The sequence below is a fragment of the Anneissia japonica genome, unplaced genomic scaffold (genome assembly GCF_011630105.1).
Source record: "Anneissia japonica isolate Jap-2015-1 unplaced genomic scaffold, ASM1163010v1 scaffold234_len1672027_cov178, whole genome shotgun sequence".
NCBI lineage: Eukaryota > Metazoa > Echinodermata > Crinoidea > Comatulida > Comatulidae > Anneissia > Anneissia japonica.
This window is the reverse complement of record NW_022738761.1, coordinates 1,055,069-1,071,971: the sequence shown is the minus strand read 5'-3', so window position 1 is coordinate 1,071,971 and position 16,903 is coordinate 1,055,069. Positions and strand designations below refer to the sequence as shown.

The window sequence follows — 16,903 nt, the reverse complement described above, 5'->3', positions numbered from 1 at the left end:
GATCTGTGTACGCAATTGGATCATTACTAATTTTTGAAGTAATTATTGTATGTGTGAATTTCATGTGAACCCACATAGTCAAACAACAGCACCATACAATATAAAGAATGACATACAATATGGCAAATAGATAAGTTTTCATAAACGTTTAATCAAAAAACTTCACGCTGCAAACTCAGACATTCTGGCAATTTCTTACTGATTGCAAAATGGCAGCCGCTCGTCGTGCTAGCGAACACAGATTCGCTGTACTTATTTGTGGGCTTATTTGTTGAAAAAGGTACTTTGTGACTGGTTAAATCATATGAACATGTTTGTTAATTATATGATGTGACTGTGAGAAGAACAGTGAGGTAAAAACTTTAAGAATTAAAAGTTCTGGCAATTTCTTACTGATTGCAAAATGGCAGCCCCTCGTCGTGCTAGCGAAAACAGATTCGCTGTACTTATTTGTGGGCTTATTTGTTGAAAAAGGTACTTTGTGAGTGGTTAAATCAGGTGAAAATGTTAATTATATGTTGAGACTGTGAGAAGAATGTTGAGGTAAAAAAAATAAGAATTAAAAGTTAGGTGCGAAAGTGCATTAGCGCCTTGTTTCATTTGGGCAATTCGTCCGACACGTCCTGACCTGAAAATGGGCCCTACCTAGGCCTTTGGTCTGATCGTCGTGGTAAATGATCGCCTGCCCTGTAGGCCTAGTAGCCACTGCCCCCAGCCCAGCAGGCTGTCCACCAAATGAGCTAGGCCTAGGCTAGCTATTTGTATTGATTAGCAATTAATCACGTATTCAATTAATATATAAAGGTTCAACCATACACCACACTTTTAGGTATGTGCTTACCAGGAATGTCTTCATCTTCAGATGCCATAGTGGTTCGAGTAAGCCTAAAAAAACCCAGTCATAAAACACTCGGACATTGTTTTGATGGTAGCTACGATCGCGACGAGGTCGAGTAGGTGGTTAAAGTAGGTCACGTAATTTGTATATTTACTTTTTTATTTTGAACAAATTTCAAATTAAATAAATTAAATCCAATATCACGTTTCTCTTTTAGGCATATAGGTAATATTATAACATAAAATATAGAATAGGCTTAATAATTTACTGGAAGTAAGCAACCATAACTGTGGAGAACCTAGAACATTTTGGACGAGACTATCAAAAGTCTACCACTACTTCCAACGGATCCGATCCTATCCTGAGGAGGAGAGGGAGGTTGTTTTGCGGTGACGTACACGTGCGAATATTTCGTTTTGTTTTGATGTTGGTATGGCAGGTGCTGCTGTTCTAGGGCTTTGTCGGTTTGCACAAAAAGTCAAAACACCTACTGGGTTTCTAAGCTATGCAACGCATGGAAATGTTGTAGGACAGTACGTTTACTTATACAACAGAAAACTATTTTGTGGCGTTGGCAAGCCTGCCTATCCCTGGTGGTCTGGACCCTAGACTAGGCCTAGCCTACTATCTAAATATCTAGGCCTAGTACCACTTGTACTACTAGCTAGTACTGTAAGTAGTAGCAAGGTCAAGGAGGCGGTACCTCCTGACTTGGTAGTAGTAGGCCTAGAATAGTGAGCAGAGGAGCTAGCCGTTTGACGTGGCCTCACCAGCATGTAATCCCTACAGTATTCGTAGCCCAGGGCCTGGCAGCAGGGCGAAATCAGGACAAAACGACAATAAAGCAAAACAATTCAGGTCCTAGTTAAATTTGGTTGCGCTTCATTTCGGTGGCACATCGGTTTCATGGCTCATTTTTAAGGTTGCTTTTTATTAGGTTGAGGTTTTTTCATTGTCTTCAAATAACAAAACATTTACATTAGAAATGGTTAAACAAATGAATAAGTGGGGCATATCAAACGTAGATAAGAAAGGAATAATTTATATATGTTCAAGAATATTGAATAAGTCCATTAGAAACTATTTAATACAAAAAAAATGATAATAAAATATGCTGTTTGCCAATTGCCATTTTAGTATTTGCCACTGCCGATTTGGTTACTGCCATTTTGACTAGAAACACTCTGGGCCTAACCACTCATGTCGCCACTCGGCACACGACTGGATCATCATTAGTTCCATTCCATACCCACCAATGATTGAACCCATAATAATCAGGTGCATTTTAAGTAAAGCATGAGGACCAGGGCCTTCCCATGATGGGAGAAAATTGATTTAATTTAGCATAGCTACCAAGTCTTGCACATCTGGCATGAGACTTTTGCTTTCTGACCCAATCTTATGGAATTATAGACAATCGGGTCTACGAGACGATCGTACCCATTTTCAGGACGATAAGGCCCAATTTGAAAGTGAGCCCAATAGTGTGGAGATGGGCCCGATTGTCTCATGGGCCTGATCGTTTGTCACCCAATTTTGAGCCCTCATGCTAGCCCCTAAAATCTCAAGCCTTTTGTGAAATCTCGAAGCTTTTTCTGATAATTCATACAATACAGAGCATACTACTACATCACAATAGTGGCTCAGATGTGTTTCTTATAAGACCTGATTTTCTGCAAGTCATATAGTTAGTGCTAAAATAATAATTTCGCATCTACCCATCCCAGTGGTGAGGCTGGTATGGTTGTGGACTCCTAGGGTTGTGGACTCTCAAGCCAGTGTTGCCTCTCAATTTGGCAACTATCCAATAGCAAACCACTTTTTAAACCATTTAAAACCATTGATCCCTTGTGCAGTTTGGATAAGTTTACAATAGTAATCTATAGTAAAATATATAAATATAATTTATTCCAACAATTCTATTTACTATACCTTTTAAGTATATTAGACTTTATGAATAATGATTTATTATGGTAAAATAAAATGCACATTATGCTAATTGTACTTTCAGAACAGAACCAAAGCAACCATCTCTTGTAGGACGACATTTTTTAACATTGAAAGATTTTAGTAAAAGAGAAGTTCAACATCTGCTTTGGGTTGCTGCTGACTTAAAAACCAGATTCCAGACACGAAATGAGAAATACAATCCATTGGTAGGCAAGGCAGGTGCTTTGTATTTCCAGAAAAGAAGTACACGAACAAGGATGTCATCTGAAACAGGTTAACATACTTTTCTTTATGATAATTGGAAAAACATCAGTTTATTTTTTGAACTTACCTGAATATACCAAATACTGCCATTCTTTCTTCTTAAAACATCCCTCCAAAATAATAGAACCGGCCATTGAATACAATGTTTTACTATTGCAATTTTTAATTTTGCTCCTTGCTTTACTTCTACAAGGAATGAGGCAACATTTATAGATATATTAATAGGTTGATTATGTATATAAATGTGTGAGATTTAACTTTTTGCTTTAGCAAGTCGTCAACACATTTCTTGAAATAAAAACGTTTTTTCTTGTTGGTTTTACAGGATTTGCATTACTTGGTGGCCATCCACTATTTTTAACTGATAACGATATCCATCTAGGAGTAAATGAATCAATGCATGATTCCGCCAAGTAAGTTTAAGCAGAGATAACTTATAGATGCCTGTACATTAAACAGAAAATATCATTTTAAAAAATTATTTTGTTTTTCAAATGAATTTAATTATTAAAAACACATCTTTTTATTAGGGTGATATCAAGATTTGTTGATGTTTTCCTTGCAAGAGTCTTCAATCATTCTGATTTAGTAGAATTTTCCAAGCATGCTACTATCCCTATCATCAATGGCCTCTCAGAGCTGTACCACCCATTGCAGACTTTAGCTGACTTGCAGACATTACAGGTAAGTATACGACTACCAGATACTATCAGAGCTCTAGTAACAAACTCCTGCAGATGGTATGGGCATGTAGGATACTTTTCCTATCATCAGTGGTTTGCCAGAGCTCTACCCAGTTGTGGCTGTAGCATATGCAGGGGGTAGGGAGGTGCCTGACGCAAGGTTTGACCATTTTCTGCAGAGGTCAGAGGGTCAAGCATTAAACCACAGATGGGATTCGGGAATAATCCCTTTGCACTTGAGTAACTGAGCGAATTTTGACATATTTTAAGCTATTTTAAAGTGTTTAGCACGTATCATGCCTCAAGAATTTAAAAAAATGTTGAATATTTTGTAGCCAACATGTCAATTGGCTTGTCCAATTAAAGCCTTTTCTTATCTTTAATACTTTATAGTGATCAAACCAATAATATTTCACAATTGTATTTCTATTTTCTATTAGGAGCACTATGGACGTTTGAAGGGATTGACAGTCGCTTGGGTTGGAGATGGCAACAACATTATACATTCAATCATGATGGGGGCACCGAAAATGGGAATGAATTTGAAAATCGCCACACCTAAGGTATAATGAATTACACACTTATTAAGCACCTTACTCTTGGTATTATGAATAAAAACAGGAATGTACTTTTTGAGAATACAGTAGTTTACTGCAAACAATACTAGATCCTCAGCTGCTAAAAATTTATGCTTGGATATTTGGGACTTACAGTAGTCGAAATTGATGGTGGATGATCTATTCTATTGATTAAAATCCTTGTCTGCACCTGAGTGGCCATAGACAGAGGCACAGTGAGGGGCGGCAGTGATATAGATATACGATAGTTTCCCATATAGTACCGTCAATGCTTTAGAATTAACACTTTACACATTATATTTAATAAACAGTCTGCAGTAAAAGTTCTTTGTTTATTATTCACTATAGGATTACACTCTGGAGTCTGCTGTAGTTGATGATTGCAAAGAGTTGATCAAAGAGGTATTGATATAGTTTACTTAGCATGACAAAAACATGAAGATATCAGGATACTGTAACAATCATATATAACAATATCATTATTATTTTGTAGTTTATTCAAAGAATGCCGGTCAATTTGAGCGAATGCCAGTTCGAGCAGATGCCAGTTCGAGCGGATGCATTTAGTGTGAACTATAACAAGGGAAAACCTATCGTCGACCTATTCTTGACTTTCAACAGAAATGACATCATACTAATTTTCTCCACTATTCACCATTCGTCTATGCATGTAGTTCAAAACCCACTGTTTCTTAGAGCATGTCGAAAGAATAACAATGACTAAGTCAGTAAGATAAATCATTATTTTTATGAATGTAGGTATGTTTATTTGTGAATTTTTAACCTAAAAATCAATTATATGCGACTTTCTATACATATGGCCCCTGGCTCCCGGGCAAAGCTTGAGCCTCGGCTGAATGCAAGTTGTTAGCTCAAAAAACGAAATTTTAAAGTAATTCGTACATAACTCGCACAGGCTGTTGTTCGCTCAAGTGGATCTTTTTCTGCTCGAACTAACATCCGCTCGAAGTAAATTCCGCTTGAACTGGCATTCACTCAAAGTGGCATATGCTAGAATTGACTGGTTCCCGATTCAAAATGTAAAATTTATTTTTGGTATTCTCATCTGTATTTTTTGCCCAAGAAAACAAATTTCATGCAAGTTATTTAAGTGATGAATAAATTGAACCTTGAATATCATTGTTGTAATTATATCATTGTAGTATATCATGATATACAGTATAACAATCGTATATAACTATATCATTGTAATATACCATAACAGTGATATTGCCTTATTCTGTGGCAATACAGGTCTGTTCAATCAGCTGTATTGACATCAGTATTGTATAAAATGATATAGTCAAAAACAGAATATAAAATTAGACAGTGTGAAATATAATTCTGTATTACAGTTTTTCTAAGTACTTTTAATAACCTATGTGTTCTTGTATGTATTGGACTTACTTCAGCATGGCACTGAATTGTACATTACCACTGATCCAATGGAGGCATGCGAGAAAGCAGACGTGATAGTAACAGACACATGGATAAGTATGGGTCAAGAAGAGGAGAAACAGGCTAGGGTAAAGGCATTCCAAGGCTATCAAGTCACTAAGAAGGTACATGTCACTGTTTTGCCAAATGGAGGCAAAATTTAGTTGGCAACGAATTTTTGTTTAATTTATTCATTTATTTCAGTATAAAATGTTCAACAAGCAGCCAGACGGCTGAAAATGTTGAACTCACAAATATCAAAAAGGTGAAACTTACAAAAAAGACAAAGTTTACAGTGTTGTGGAAATGTGCTTCTATTCTAAACAATATGCTTCTGTTTGAGATTGATGTTGGTAAAGGTCAAGATATGGAATTAACAGTGACACAGGCTGGAAATTGTCAGATAAATGGTGGCACCATCACTGGATATATATATATATATATATATATAGTTTCATCATTCCTCTTAGGTCATTGATCAGTACTAGAAACCTTTACAGTACCGGTGAAGAAATTTTCAAACTTTTATGTGGAATAACACTATTCTTTGCTACTTAGATGACATCAGTGGCTTCTCCTGATTGGTGCTTCCTCCACTGCCTGCCACGCAAGCCAGAAGAAGTTGACGATGAAGTGTTCTATTCTGACAAGTCTCTTGTGTGGGACGAAGCCGAGAACAGGAAGTGGACAGTAATGGTGCGTATGTAGGGAGCCTTCGATTTGCACAATGACATGCTGATTATTTTTTACTGTACCAGGCCTTTTATGTAGGCTTGGGTAGTAGAGACTTCTGCAAACAGGTCTCTATAATTCTAATGTTTGAGGAGTGCTATAGAAGCTGTATAAAGGTTTGGTTTTTTTTTAAATTTCAGGCTGTGATGCTAACACTTCTAAAAGATCATGCGCTAAAAACACCAAAGCCCAAGTTTTAAGACAGCAAGTTTGGAGTGTCAAAAAGGAAATTACTGCATGGATTGTACAGCATTTGTATATTAATAAATTATTTTAAATAGGAACATTATGTTCATTACCTACATTATTCAGCTTTATATACAGTACATAAAAGTTTGCAAGATTAGTTATCTGCAAATTTAATTTATTAGCCAAGAAGACTTGGTTAAGGCCTATTTACACAGCAAAGGCACTTCTGAAGCCTCCCCCACCAGGGTTACTGTTTTTTTTTTGTTTTTTTTGTTCGTAGTTAAGATTCCAACTGTTAGTAACTCTGTAGACTTCTGTTTTGCACCATGAGCATCTTTGATAGATACTGGCTGATCATAATGTACTGCACAACTGATATACTTGCTTGTCATGATTCCTGCTATACTTTGATTGGATAATTGCCTCATTTAAATTAATGCATATTAATTAGGGTTTCTGGTAACTTGTACTTTGTTGGAAAAGCATACTATTACATACATACTCTTTGTACTTAAACTCAGTGCGCATGCTAATTGAATCTCATGTGCTTGACCTTCTTTGACTTGTACCCTGCAGCCTTAGCAGTGAAGCAAAGATCTTGACCAGATTAGTATATAGCATTATTGTATAGTGCTGTGTAAATGTCACAAAAAAAATCAGTACTCTAAAATTGTTTTAAATCAGTTATTTCTCTTTACTTTGATTTTATTAATTATAAATAGTTGTTGCATCTGGCAATAAATGCATGCGAGTGTCATTTGCTTTTGTTACAAATTAATTTTTTGTGCTCTAACCTAGCCATAAATTAATTGATGAAAATTTTAAATCTGCATATCATGTCATTGTCAAGGAATATTTGCTAAAAATGGGCAATACAGTACAGTATGTGCTCATAAGCTAAAAACTGGTCTTAAACTTACTGAAATTTTGATAAATAAATTCTGTGGAATTATGAAGTTGCTTTCTATTTCATCATCAGCTCGTTAGTCAAACACTGTTTTCCAATTTGCACCAACATCTTCAGAAAAAATATTTTAATTCTGCACAAGTAGATACAAAATACAAAAATATCAGTATCATTCAGTATTAGGAAAGATCAGGAATTCTATCATTCTATCTATGCCAATCATTATTAAATTTCCATCATTCCATGAACTTTGTCTCCCTGGAATAATAGATGTGTTCCCACAAAACCCCAATATACAAATTAACATTTTGAGAAAATCAGTAAGTTGTCGGGATATAAATTTTTCAATGTTTTGACTAGCCTTCTAAAGCTAAATAATAATAATATAATGATACATATCTAAGAAATGTTTTTATATTTCCATACACTTCTTGGGAACACTTCACATTTAATATTTAAATATATTACTGTATACTTTCTTTTTTTCAAAATTTCCAAAAAATTAAAATGAATACAACAAAATTTTAAAAAATTGAAATTGTTATAAAACATTTCAATTCAAACTTGTTTTTACTGTATATTTATATTTGTGCAACTGATGCATTCAAAGAAGTCAACACCTCATGAGACAAACTTTGATGCCATGGTCAGATATGAAATTCCTGTCTCTGACGGCAGCACACGACCAGGAAATTCTGTAGATAATAGGGAGGTTTCGCATGCAAACGCATACGGTTAGTGTGACGGATACGTCATCATTTATGTCGTACACCGGTTGCTATCCACTAACTCGCTCACTGCACACAAGCGAAAAACGCGTAGAAAATTTTGAATTTCTAGTAGGATCTTCGTTTTTTTTTTCACATTTTACAGCAAGTTCAACAAATAAATGTATCTTTGAATACGTACATGCCATTTTTGTGACTTTCAAAGACAGCAAATTACGATAGGATGCGGCTCATTTGGAGTATTAAAACGTTGGTGCTTGGTGGTGTCAGGATTTTCGGCTTAGCCCAGCGTATAGGAATCCGCTTACAGTAGCCAGGCATTGGTCATAAACAATAGGGCCTACCACGAAATATCCAACTTTTCTTGTCAACGAGGGAAGGAGCATTATTCGGCTATCACTTCAAATTTCCAATGCCAAAATCTGATTTTGAGAAGCATGATGACAGAAGAAAATGGAATAGGACTAGGCCGTACGCTTAAATTCCGCTGTGATTGCGAAAAACACAGAATGGCTAAAAACCATTACGGATAGCGAAACCTCCCTAATACTAATACCTACTGCTGCCACAACATCTTTTGAGATTGACAGGCATGGAGTCATTTCCTCCGCCAACAATCTCTACTCCAATTCATGCAACGACATTCAACCAGCTCAGCATGGATCCCAATCTGCTTGAATCTCTGCTTTCATTACTTGCATGTAGAGGGAACGGAGCATGGCTCTTCATTCTCTCCCATTTGCCACTATCATTTCAGCATCATTTTACGCACATGAGTAAACGTACAGTTGATAAGAATGATTCTAGTTTCTTGTAAAACGATGCCTTGTGTGCTCTGTCCAATGATAAAGGCTGTCCTGCAGGGGTTAGTTGATTAAATGCCTCTGCTAAACGCTGGTAATAAACCAGATCTGATTGGGTACTTAACAAATGGTTCACCAACTCAGCATAATATGTCTAAGAAAATCATATAAGAAGCATGAATTATATTAGCATGTTTATTTATACCAAACAAAATTCATTCATTAAGGCTAAGGGAGTAGAGAGGTTATCATTTATAACCATATCTTATGAGGCTTAGGAGTGGACAGCTGATTATTTGGGAGCCTTGATGCTTTATAACACCGGTGGGCAAAGTGCGGCCCAACAGTGATTTTGTTGTGGCCCACAAAAATAAATTGAAAACTCTGTGTGCGGGCCGCCAACCATCCCCTTGCTTTTTACGGGCAGACACTGATCTGTTAAAAGTAATAGCAGAACTGAACATAAAGTTGTATATAATGCAGTCCATGAAGGTTTTTGGAAGCACATTGGAAAATTAAAGTTTGGGTGCAGTCCTCAGTTTTAAATAAAAAATAGACTTTGGCTCGCCAACCCAATTTTATGCCCACCCCTGCTCTATAACCAGGTCTTCGATGCTTGGAAATAGAAAGCTTGTATTTGGTGGCCTCAGTGCTCTACGCTGGGGAGTGTAGAATCTGATCAATTTGGACCATTAATGGTAAAGTATAGCCAAGTCTGTTTACAACGCTTGGACGATTTTGTCAGGATTTCACCCATGTTTTAAAAAAACATTTTGAAAATTATTTACCTGATGACAGCATATTAAACCATAGAGGGCCTCAGCAGCACAATTGATCAATTCTGTGTCAAATGGTTCCAGCACAAGGAGATTAAACACCACCTTCAAGAAATTAAAGATTTTAAATGCTTATTTCTGAAATCTCATCTAGGAAAATATTCAGTGCCACCAAGATGCAGTGGTGATTGTCTTATTAATAAAAACCAAGCTACCGTAAAACCTTGAATTGAAGCCCAGTGGGCTTAATCTCGATATGAAGCCCATCCCGAATTGACGCCCTCGTCTTTAGTTCGCAAAATTAGCCTCAAAACAAGATAGCATAGGCTTCTTTTTGAGATAGTACTGTACATACACTGTACATGAATTTCAATAAACAAAATAAATTAAAAACAAGGTTGATTTATACAGTAGTTTAGGTGACTTAATGTCAGTTAAATACACTCCATGATACAGATTGATTTTACAAATTCACAGCATTCATTTTGAAAAGAAGCCCCCCCCCCACCCTCTTTACTTTGCAAAAGTAGCCTAGAAAAGAAGCCCATCTAAAGTTCGCAAAAAAAAAAGAAGCCCAGGGCTTCAATTTGAGGTTTTATGGTATATCACTAGGATGTGCACAGAGTTTAAGTACAAATAATATGAATGTCACTCCAAGCAATTTTAGTTCTTGTCTCACCTTAAAGATTGCATGCAATGCACCCCACAGGGGGTTGTTGCGGTCCTCCAAGCCATGGCAATGCACACACAGGCTAGCTATTGCATCAAAACACAATTTGGCTACATCACCACCAAAGTTTGTAAGGCCTAGCTCCAAGGAAGCCATGAAGCTGTTGAACAGGTCTTGTGAGAGCACTGTTACCTTCTCAGGGTACAATTCACATATGAATGTCACTAGCTTGTAGTACTGGGAACACAAATCTGGGAACTAAAGTACACCAGAGACAAAAAAATAAATATATTTGTATAGAAGAAGGTGTTGTCTTTGTGTGTCATGAGCCTGCCAGAATGTATGACATTTTAGTTTGTTTTTGTTTGTATCCCTATTGCATCCATGGGTATGTTTCAACTTGTTAATCCAGGATTTAAAAGCAAAATACAGTATAAGATGCTAGTGTAGTTAAAATGTTCTCCATGCATCATACCTTGAGAAGTTCTAAGTCCATCAGAGGAACCACTATATTGAGACCATAAAGCACGATGTCGGCAGCAGACACCTGGCTTGAGGGGTGTGTTGGGATCACATCTATATCTGAGTTTTCTGAAACCAGAAAAAGGTGGAACAAATTTGTTTTAGTTGCGAGATAGCTCTACAAAAGTTTAGAAAGGTATGTTGGAATTAAAGTCTGGGTCTTGATGCCTAGGCCAAGTCTGTCAAAATTGATTAAGTGAAACACTGATTGATGGGAGTGGATAGACACAATGACTAAAATCAAGTACTGTACACAGAACAGGGTGGAAAAACTGAAGCACACATAAAGAATCATACAGTATCATAGCATCTGTACAGAGGTCAGAATGAAGTCTGTAAAACTAATATAATTTTAGTCTAAATAGCCTAAGTTTATGAGTGATGAATCTTGAGTGAATACACTTGCTGAGCTAGAAAACCACATGGCTTACCAAATCCTATTAAATCCTTTGATAATAGGTTAGTTAAGAGATCCATGAGGAGGGACACACTCTCGCATCGGTCATCCTCAACTGTCACCTCACGGCTCTTCTTACCCAGGTTGAACTTGGAATACGTATGAAGCAATGAAAGACTGGATTCATAAACTTTATGGCTCTGTGTCTGTAATGTTAATAATAACAGAAGGCCTATCATGAATCAAACAAAACTAATATTATCAATAATTACCTCCGCCAAGAAGGTTATGTATTCACACCTGTCTGTCAGATAGCAAGATTACACAAACACTAAGAAATGGATCATCATGAAATTAGAGTCTGAGTCTGAGAAATTTTTATTTTCACAAAAAATCAAATAGTCAATACATAAAAGAACATATAACAATTTAGTACAATGCTACATAATAATCTAAGAAAGAGATGATTAACTTGTGGGAAGCAAAGGTAAAATTTCTTTTTTTTTTTTAATTTCATTTTATTCAGGAATTAAAATCACAAAACAAAAAACAAAGAACAGATAAATATATAAGAACGACAGATAACAAAATAATTCCTAGGGTAACCCAAGAAAGTTTTAAAAATCAGGGGTTTATTTATGAATTTGAGTAGCAGGAGAAATTTGAAAGTAACAGGAGAGTAAATTGAAATAGGCCGGGGGTATAGGGGGGGTCTAGGCCCCCCATCGGGGTCCAGGGGCAAAGCCCTGGTCGGGGGTCAAGGGGGCGAAGCGCCATTGCGCTCCAGGGTATTAGAGTTTTTTAAGCCCATTTGATGGCATTTCTCTACATCATTCTTTTTTAAACAGTTTTCAGAATCAACTATGAGCTGTAAAAAAAGTTGATATTTTTACATATACTGTATCTTCATACATAGGCCTAGCCTAAATAGATACTTTAAATCAGAAACTTTCGCGAATTGATAATTTCGGCCGTTTTCGCGACATTAAACTTTCGCGAATCTCAAAAAGCCTAAATTTAATTCATGAGAGGAATATCATACAATAGCTGAAAATATCGTATCGTGAGTTTAGGCCTAGGATAGATAGGCCTACTGTCAGCCACTGTGTAGTCTATATCTAGGCCTTGGCAGGCTTAGGCGCCATATAAGCCTGCAGCCTACCTCAGTTGCTAGGACCAGGACTTAGCTGGCTATCCCAGGCACAGATAAGAAAGAGACAAGTTTACACACACATACACTACTCACTCATATGATATTCCCTAATTTTGTATGGTATTCAAGAATCCTACATAATGAACAATGTTTAACAATGTTTTATTAACAAATTGTTTTCCTGTAGGCCTAATATCGATTCAAACACATTGATTGATGATGATTGAACATCGTGGTATGTCATATGGTACGGAAAATTAGTTTCCCATTTGAACTTCTTAGTATACACTGCACAGTGGTTGCACATGTGCAATCACATGCAGTGACGATCACAACCTCATTAATTAGTATATGGCTAACATGTGATTTGGAGGCGTGGCTTCTTTGATGGCTCACCCAGGCGCGACTGCCGAACTTTGAACTTTAACTTTGTTTACGCCGCAAGTTCATGAAAGTCAAACATGAGTCTGAAAATTGGTAGGCATTTTAACGAACTTTCAACAGAAAGGAACATCGAAATTAGTGCATACTATTGCAAATTAACTTCGTGTAGGTAAATAAGGTTCTTTACAGGCCTGTTGCACTATTTATATTGTTGTTTTTTGTATTTTTACAGCATTGATTGAAGTAGCCGGCGAAAACATCGTAGTAGCCGATCGAATGCGCCGGCCGCCGGCTCTTAAATAAACCCCTGAAAATATAATAAATTTACTTCCATTATGAACCAAAAGTCAATGCCATGGAAATTCAATTTTCCTCCTTGAACTTACTCTTCAGCATTAAAAGAAAATAAGGGAATCAGCCTTACACGCCTGCGTACTGTTAAGCATTAGGCACATGGCAGAGGTATGCACTACATAAAGTGACTACTCTAGTTGATAATGTATTGATGTTGTAATGATTATTTTTAGTCTATGATTACATAGTGGCTAGGGCAGAAAGAGGGTGGATGTCACTGTTATTTGTAATGAATTTGCTATCTCACTCTTGTTCAAACCATAATAAGAAAACAGGAAGCCTACCTCGTTTATATAACACAACTGCCGGTTAGCCAACTCTACATACACTTCAAGAATTAGGACAATGACCTCTGGATAATTCTGGTAGACTTTAACAAGACCTATGCAACGTGACAAAAATGGAAAACAGTAGTTGTGGAGATGAAGCACGTTATCCACTCTTGTTGCTTGCAGCACGCCCTTAAGTAGACTTAGACAGAAGCATATATCTGACATTACAGGTTCGTTGGTAGCGTTGGCATCAAATGATTCTTCATCAACGTAACTGTTGAACTTTTCTTGTAGTGGTTGCAATATCTGATATTAAAAGAATAAAAAAATTTATATTATATTATCAAATATTATGTTCAAAGTTAAAAGTCATACTAGTCTTATATGAAACACTAAAAAACAGCAGTACAGTACTAGTTTAATATGACTTGTCAAGTCTTTGCAAGTTTGCAATGCATTTTCTAGAACTAATGCTGTAATTATGAATATTGATCACCATCTATGCTGTTTATATGTTTAAATCCTTTATATAATATGTATTAAAAGTTAGGTTTTATATAAAATTATACTGTAATTATTAGAGTTTCTTTGTGTTTTATTAGCATTTTGAAATAGCACTTTATACAATTATCAAATCTTTGCTGGTACCCATTGATACAGAGGGTAGACTAAAGCAATGTAAATAAAGTGCCTTGCACTTGATTACACAACTGTACAATATCATTATAAGATAATTTTAATGTAATGTATATAAATTTGCTATAGCGCATAAACAAAGATGCGCTTTGAGTAGAACAGAATTAAAAAGTTGAAAAAAGATGTGTTTTAAGACGGTTCTTGAAAATGTTGAGAGAAGGAGATTTGTGAACTTTAAGAGGCAGGGAATTCCATAGTAATGGTGCAGCAACAGAAAATGCTGTGTCACCAAAGATTTTAATCTACTAGATAGAGTGTGAAGCACAACTGTGGATCTGACTGCACCGACTAGACCTAAGGTGAACTAAATTTTCAATGTAAGGAGGAGCATTGCCATGTAAAGATTTATACGTACATCTATACAATACTATAATATATACAACTGTACAATCCTGATCCTCAAATATAACATTTTAAGTGATGACCCCCATGGCTTACCTCCTGTCTGTACCTGTCTTTGGTTCCGTCATCATTTGCCATGGACCCAGCTAACACCAATGCTTTCATCACATTGCACTTAATGTCAATTGACAGGACGTCCAGTGGGGGCTGGCAGGACAGATGATGTTTAACTAATGTCCAGAAATGGTTGCACGACAACACTGCTGCGCACCTATTAAGAAAATATACACCAGATGCATGTTAGTAAATATACATACTATGCATGTGAAGAAGTCATTAACCTCTAAAGATACTGGCAGATATGACATATGAGGCTTGCCATCCCAAACCAGTGTAATGTTGGTAATTTTTAAACTGAGTAATTAGCATAAAAATGTGGCAGTATTGTACACTTTAGTACCGAGAAGCCGTACTTTGTACTTTGGCAATAGTAAATCAATTTCAGTAAATGATCCATCGGCTAATCTGGTGGTAGCCGCTGTGTGTGCGTTGAACCGTGGGGATCTCTAGGTCCCCGGTTCAATTCTCATCGCTGTCTCTCCTTGTGTTTCAGATAGAGGGCTGAAATACAAGTTACAATAGCACACCGTCTTTCGGATGAGACGTTTAAGCCGTTTTTGTCCCGTGTGCATTATAGCCCATGTGCATGTTAAAGAACGCAGTACACTCTTCGGAAAAGAGTAGGGGATTGTCACCCGGTGTACTGCACAATCACCACCAGAAGGACCCCACTGGAAATAAGTCTTCTTCTAGACTTTCGTGGGCTATCCTTGGTGTTTACATCGAATAAATCCAATCCAATCACTTTAAAGCTTGTGTAGAGAATATGAATATATTAAAATCAATGTTCATATTTTTGTCACTGATGCTGGTTTCGGCATGGCAAGCCTCATATATATTCCAATTGGTTTATGTAATAATTCCTATAGGATACACTAACAAAATTGTTTCCATATAATTTAAACAATATGCTGTCTTTTGTAGTTGTATTTATACCAAAATAAATAAAACATAATACAGTCTAATAAATATTATGGTACTTGACCCCCAAGTCAGTGGCGTATCTAGAAGTTTGTAAGTGGGGGTGCTGAAGGGGGTTGCGAAGTGGGGGGCTCAATGATCAGTTGAGGGACGCTAACTCATAAAATAAGGTGGTTTTAGGTGATATTCAAATACTTGACCGTGATTTTGGGTGGGGTGGGGGGGGAGGGGGGGAGGGGTGGTGCGCCCCCACGTAACCCCAGATACGCCACTGCATCTATTAATACAGATAATTGAAAGAACATTAAACATATGACCAACCTTTCTTTTTTCTCAACAAGTGTAACAAATAAATTAATTGTATCATTGGCAAGTGATCCCTCTGAGCTCCATACAGATAGATTTGAAATAACCTTCTCCAGGAGAAAGCTTGTTGCCCATTGCGCCCCTGCTGTATCCATTCCAAAGGCACTAACAATGGGTAGGCTTACCTATGATGGTGTAAAAAGAATCTGTTTCAATTACTAGAGTTATCAATGTATTTGCATAAAATGACTTCAATTGTTAATTACCGGTTAATTAGTTGGTTAATTTGTTAATAGTTACACAATTGTATAGATATTATACAGTTTGTTACAGTAATTAATTGGCTGTCTTTAAACATGGAATAAGCTGTCTTTGAACATGGGATGAGTTATCTTTTAATATGAAATGAATTGTCTTCTATAATGCGATGGAATTTGTAGTACAAAAAGAAAAAAAAAATCTCAAGGACAAATTACCTACTGGAGATAAATTGAGTTGTTAAAAGTCAAAATTAAATTGTTTATTAGTGGATTGTGATTCATGATTCTGTTTTATCAGCAAATATGTCAAAAACAACTAAAACTCACATGCGAGTAGTATTTCTCATTCAAGACTAGGTACGAGCGACACCATCGTTTGAGGAACCAGACAATGGTAGTACCCAACTGTGGGCTGAGAATGTGTGTCAGATTGGCCTCTATTGCACGTCGCTCAACTTCAGACAAACGAAACACAGCAGCTATCAATCTGACAACGAAAAAACAAAATGTGTTAATAATTATTTAGTAACAACAGTGAAATTATGGTCGGTAGGTAAATTGTTTTTACTATAAGCCTGGGCCTAATTCTAGGGTTTATTGCCCGCCCTCATTCACCCCATG

The 16,903-nt window shown here is 36.6% G+C and overlaps 2 protein-coding genes across 4 annotated transcripts in view; one reads left to right on the top strand and one right to left on the bottom strand.

Annotated features, from left to right (window-relative positions):
* Positions 1 to 1,143: 1,143 nt before the first annotated feature.
* Positions 1,144 to 7,761, top strand: LOC117117735 (ornithine carbamoyltransferase, mitochondrial-like). 3 transcript variants are annotated; one of them, XM_033262135.1, is made up of 9 exons: positions 1,144 to 1,238; positions 2,850 to 3,061; positions 3,378 to 3,465; positions 3,583 to 3,736; positions 4,176 to 4,298; positions 4,662 to 4,715; positions 5,726 to 5,875; positions 6,309 to 6,446; positions 6,623 to 7,761. In XM_033262135.1, exons 2-9 carry the CDS (start codon positions 3,046 to 3,048, stop codon positions 6,680 to 6,682), a joined length of 783 nt encoding a protein of 260 aa, XP_033118026.1. In that variant the 5' UTR covers positions 1,144 to 1,238; positions 2,850 to 3,045; the 3' UTR covers positions 6,683 to 7,761. The 3 variants fall into 3 exon arrangements, with proteins under 3 accessions (XP_033118026.1, XP_033118024.1, XP_033118025.1); XM_033262133.1 differs by having other exon boundaries at positions 1,169 to 1,371; XM_033262134.1 differs by lacking the exon at positions 1,144 to 1,238 and adding an exon at positions 1,479 to 1,510.
* A 291-nt stretch (positions 7,762 to 8,052) lies between these two features.
* The window catches only part of LOC117117792 (exportin-4-like), a 33,290-nt gene continuing 24,439 nt past the window's right edge, over positions 8,053 to 16,903 (bottom strand). The window contains exons 14-22 of the mRNA XM_033262254.1: positions 16,610 to 16,769; positions 16,038 to 16,207; positions 14,772 to 14,946; positions 13,650 to 13,943; positions 11,509 to 11,680; positions 11,031 to 11,146; positions 10,565 to 10,813; positions 9,898 to 9,990; positions 8,053 to 9,263 (exon numbers count right to left, since the gene is read on the bottom strand). Of these exons, the coding sequence (XP_033118145.1) occupies positions 9,066 to 9,263; positions 9,898 to 9,990; positions 10,565 to 10,813; positions 11,031 to 11,146; positions 11,509 to 11,680; positions 13,650 to 13,943; positions 14,772 to 14,946; positions 16,038 to 16,207; positions 16,610 to 16,769 (1,627 nt within the window). The 3' untranslated portion in view covers positions 8,053 to 9,065. The remainder of the gene's footprint in view (positions 9,264 to 9,897; positions 9,991 to 10,564; positions 10,814 to 11,030; positions 11,147 to 11,508; positions 11,681 to 13,649; positions 13,944 to 14,771; positions 14,947 to 16,037; positions 16,208 to 16,609; positions 16,770 to 16,903) is intronic.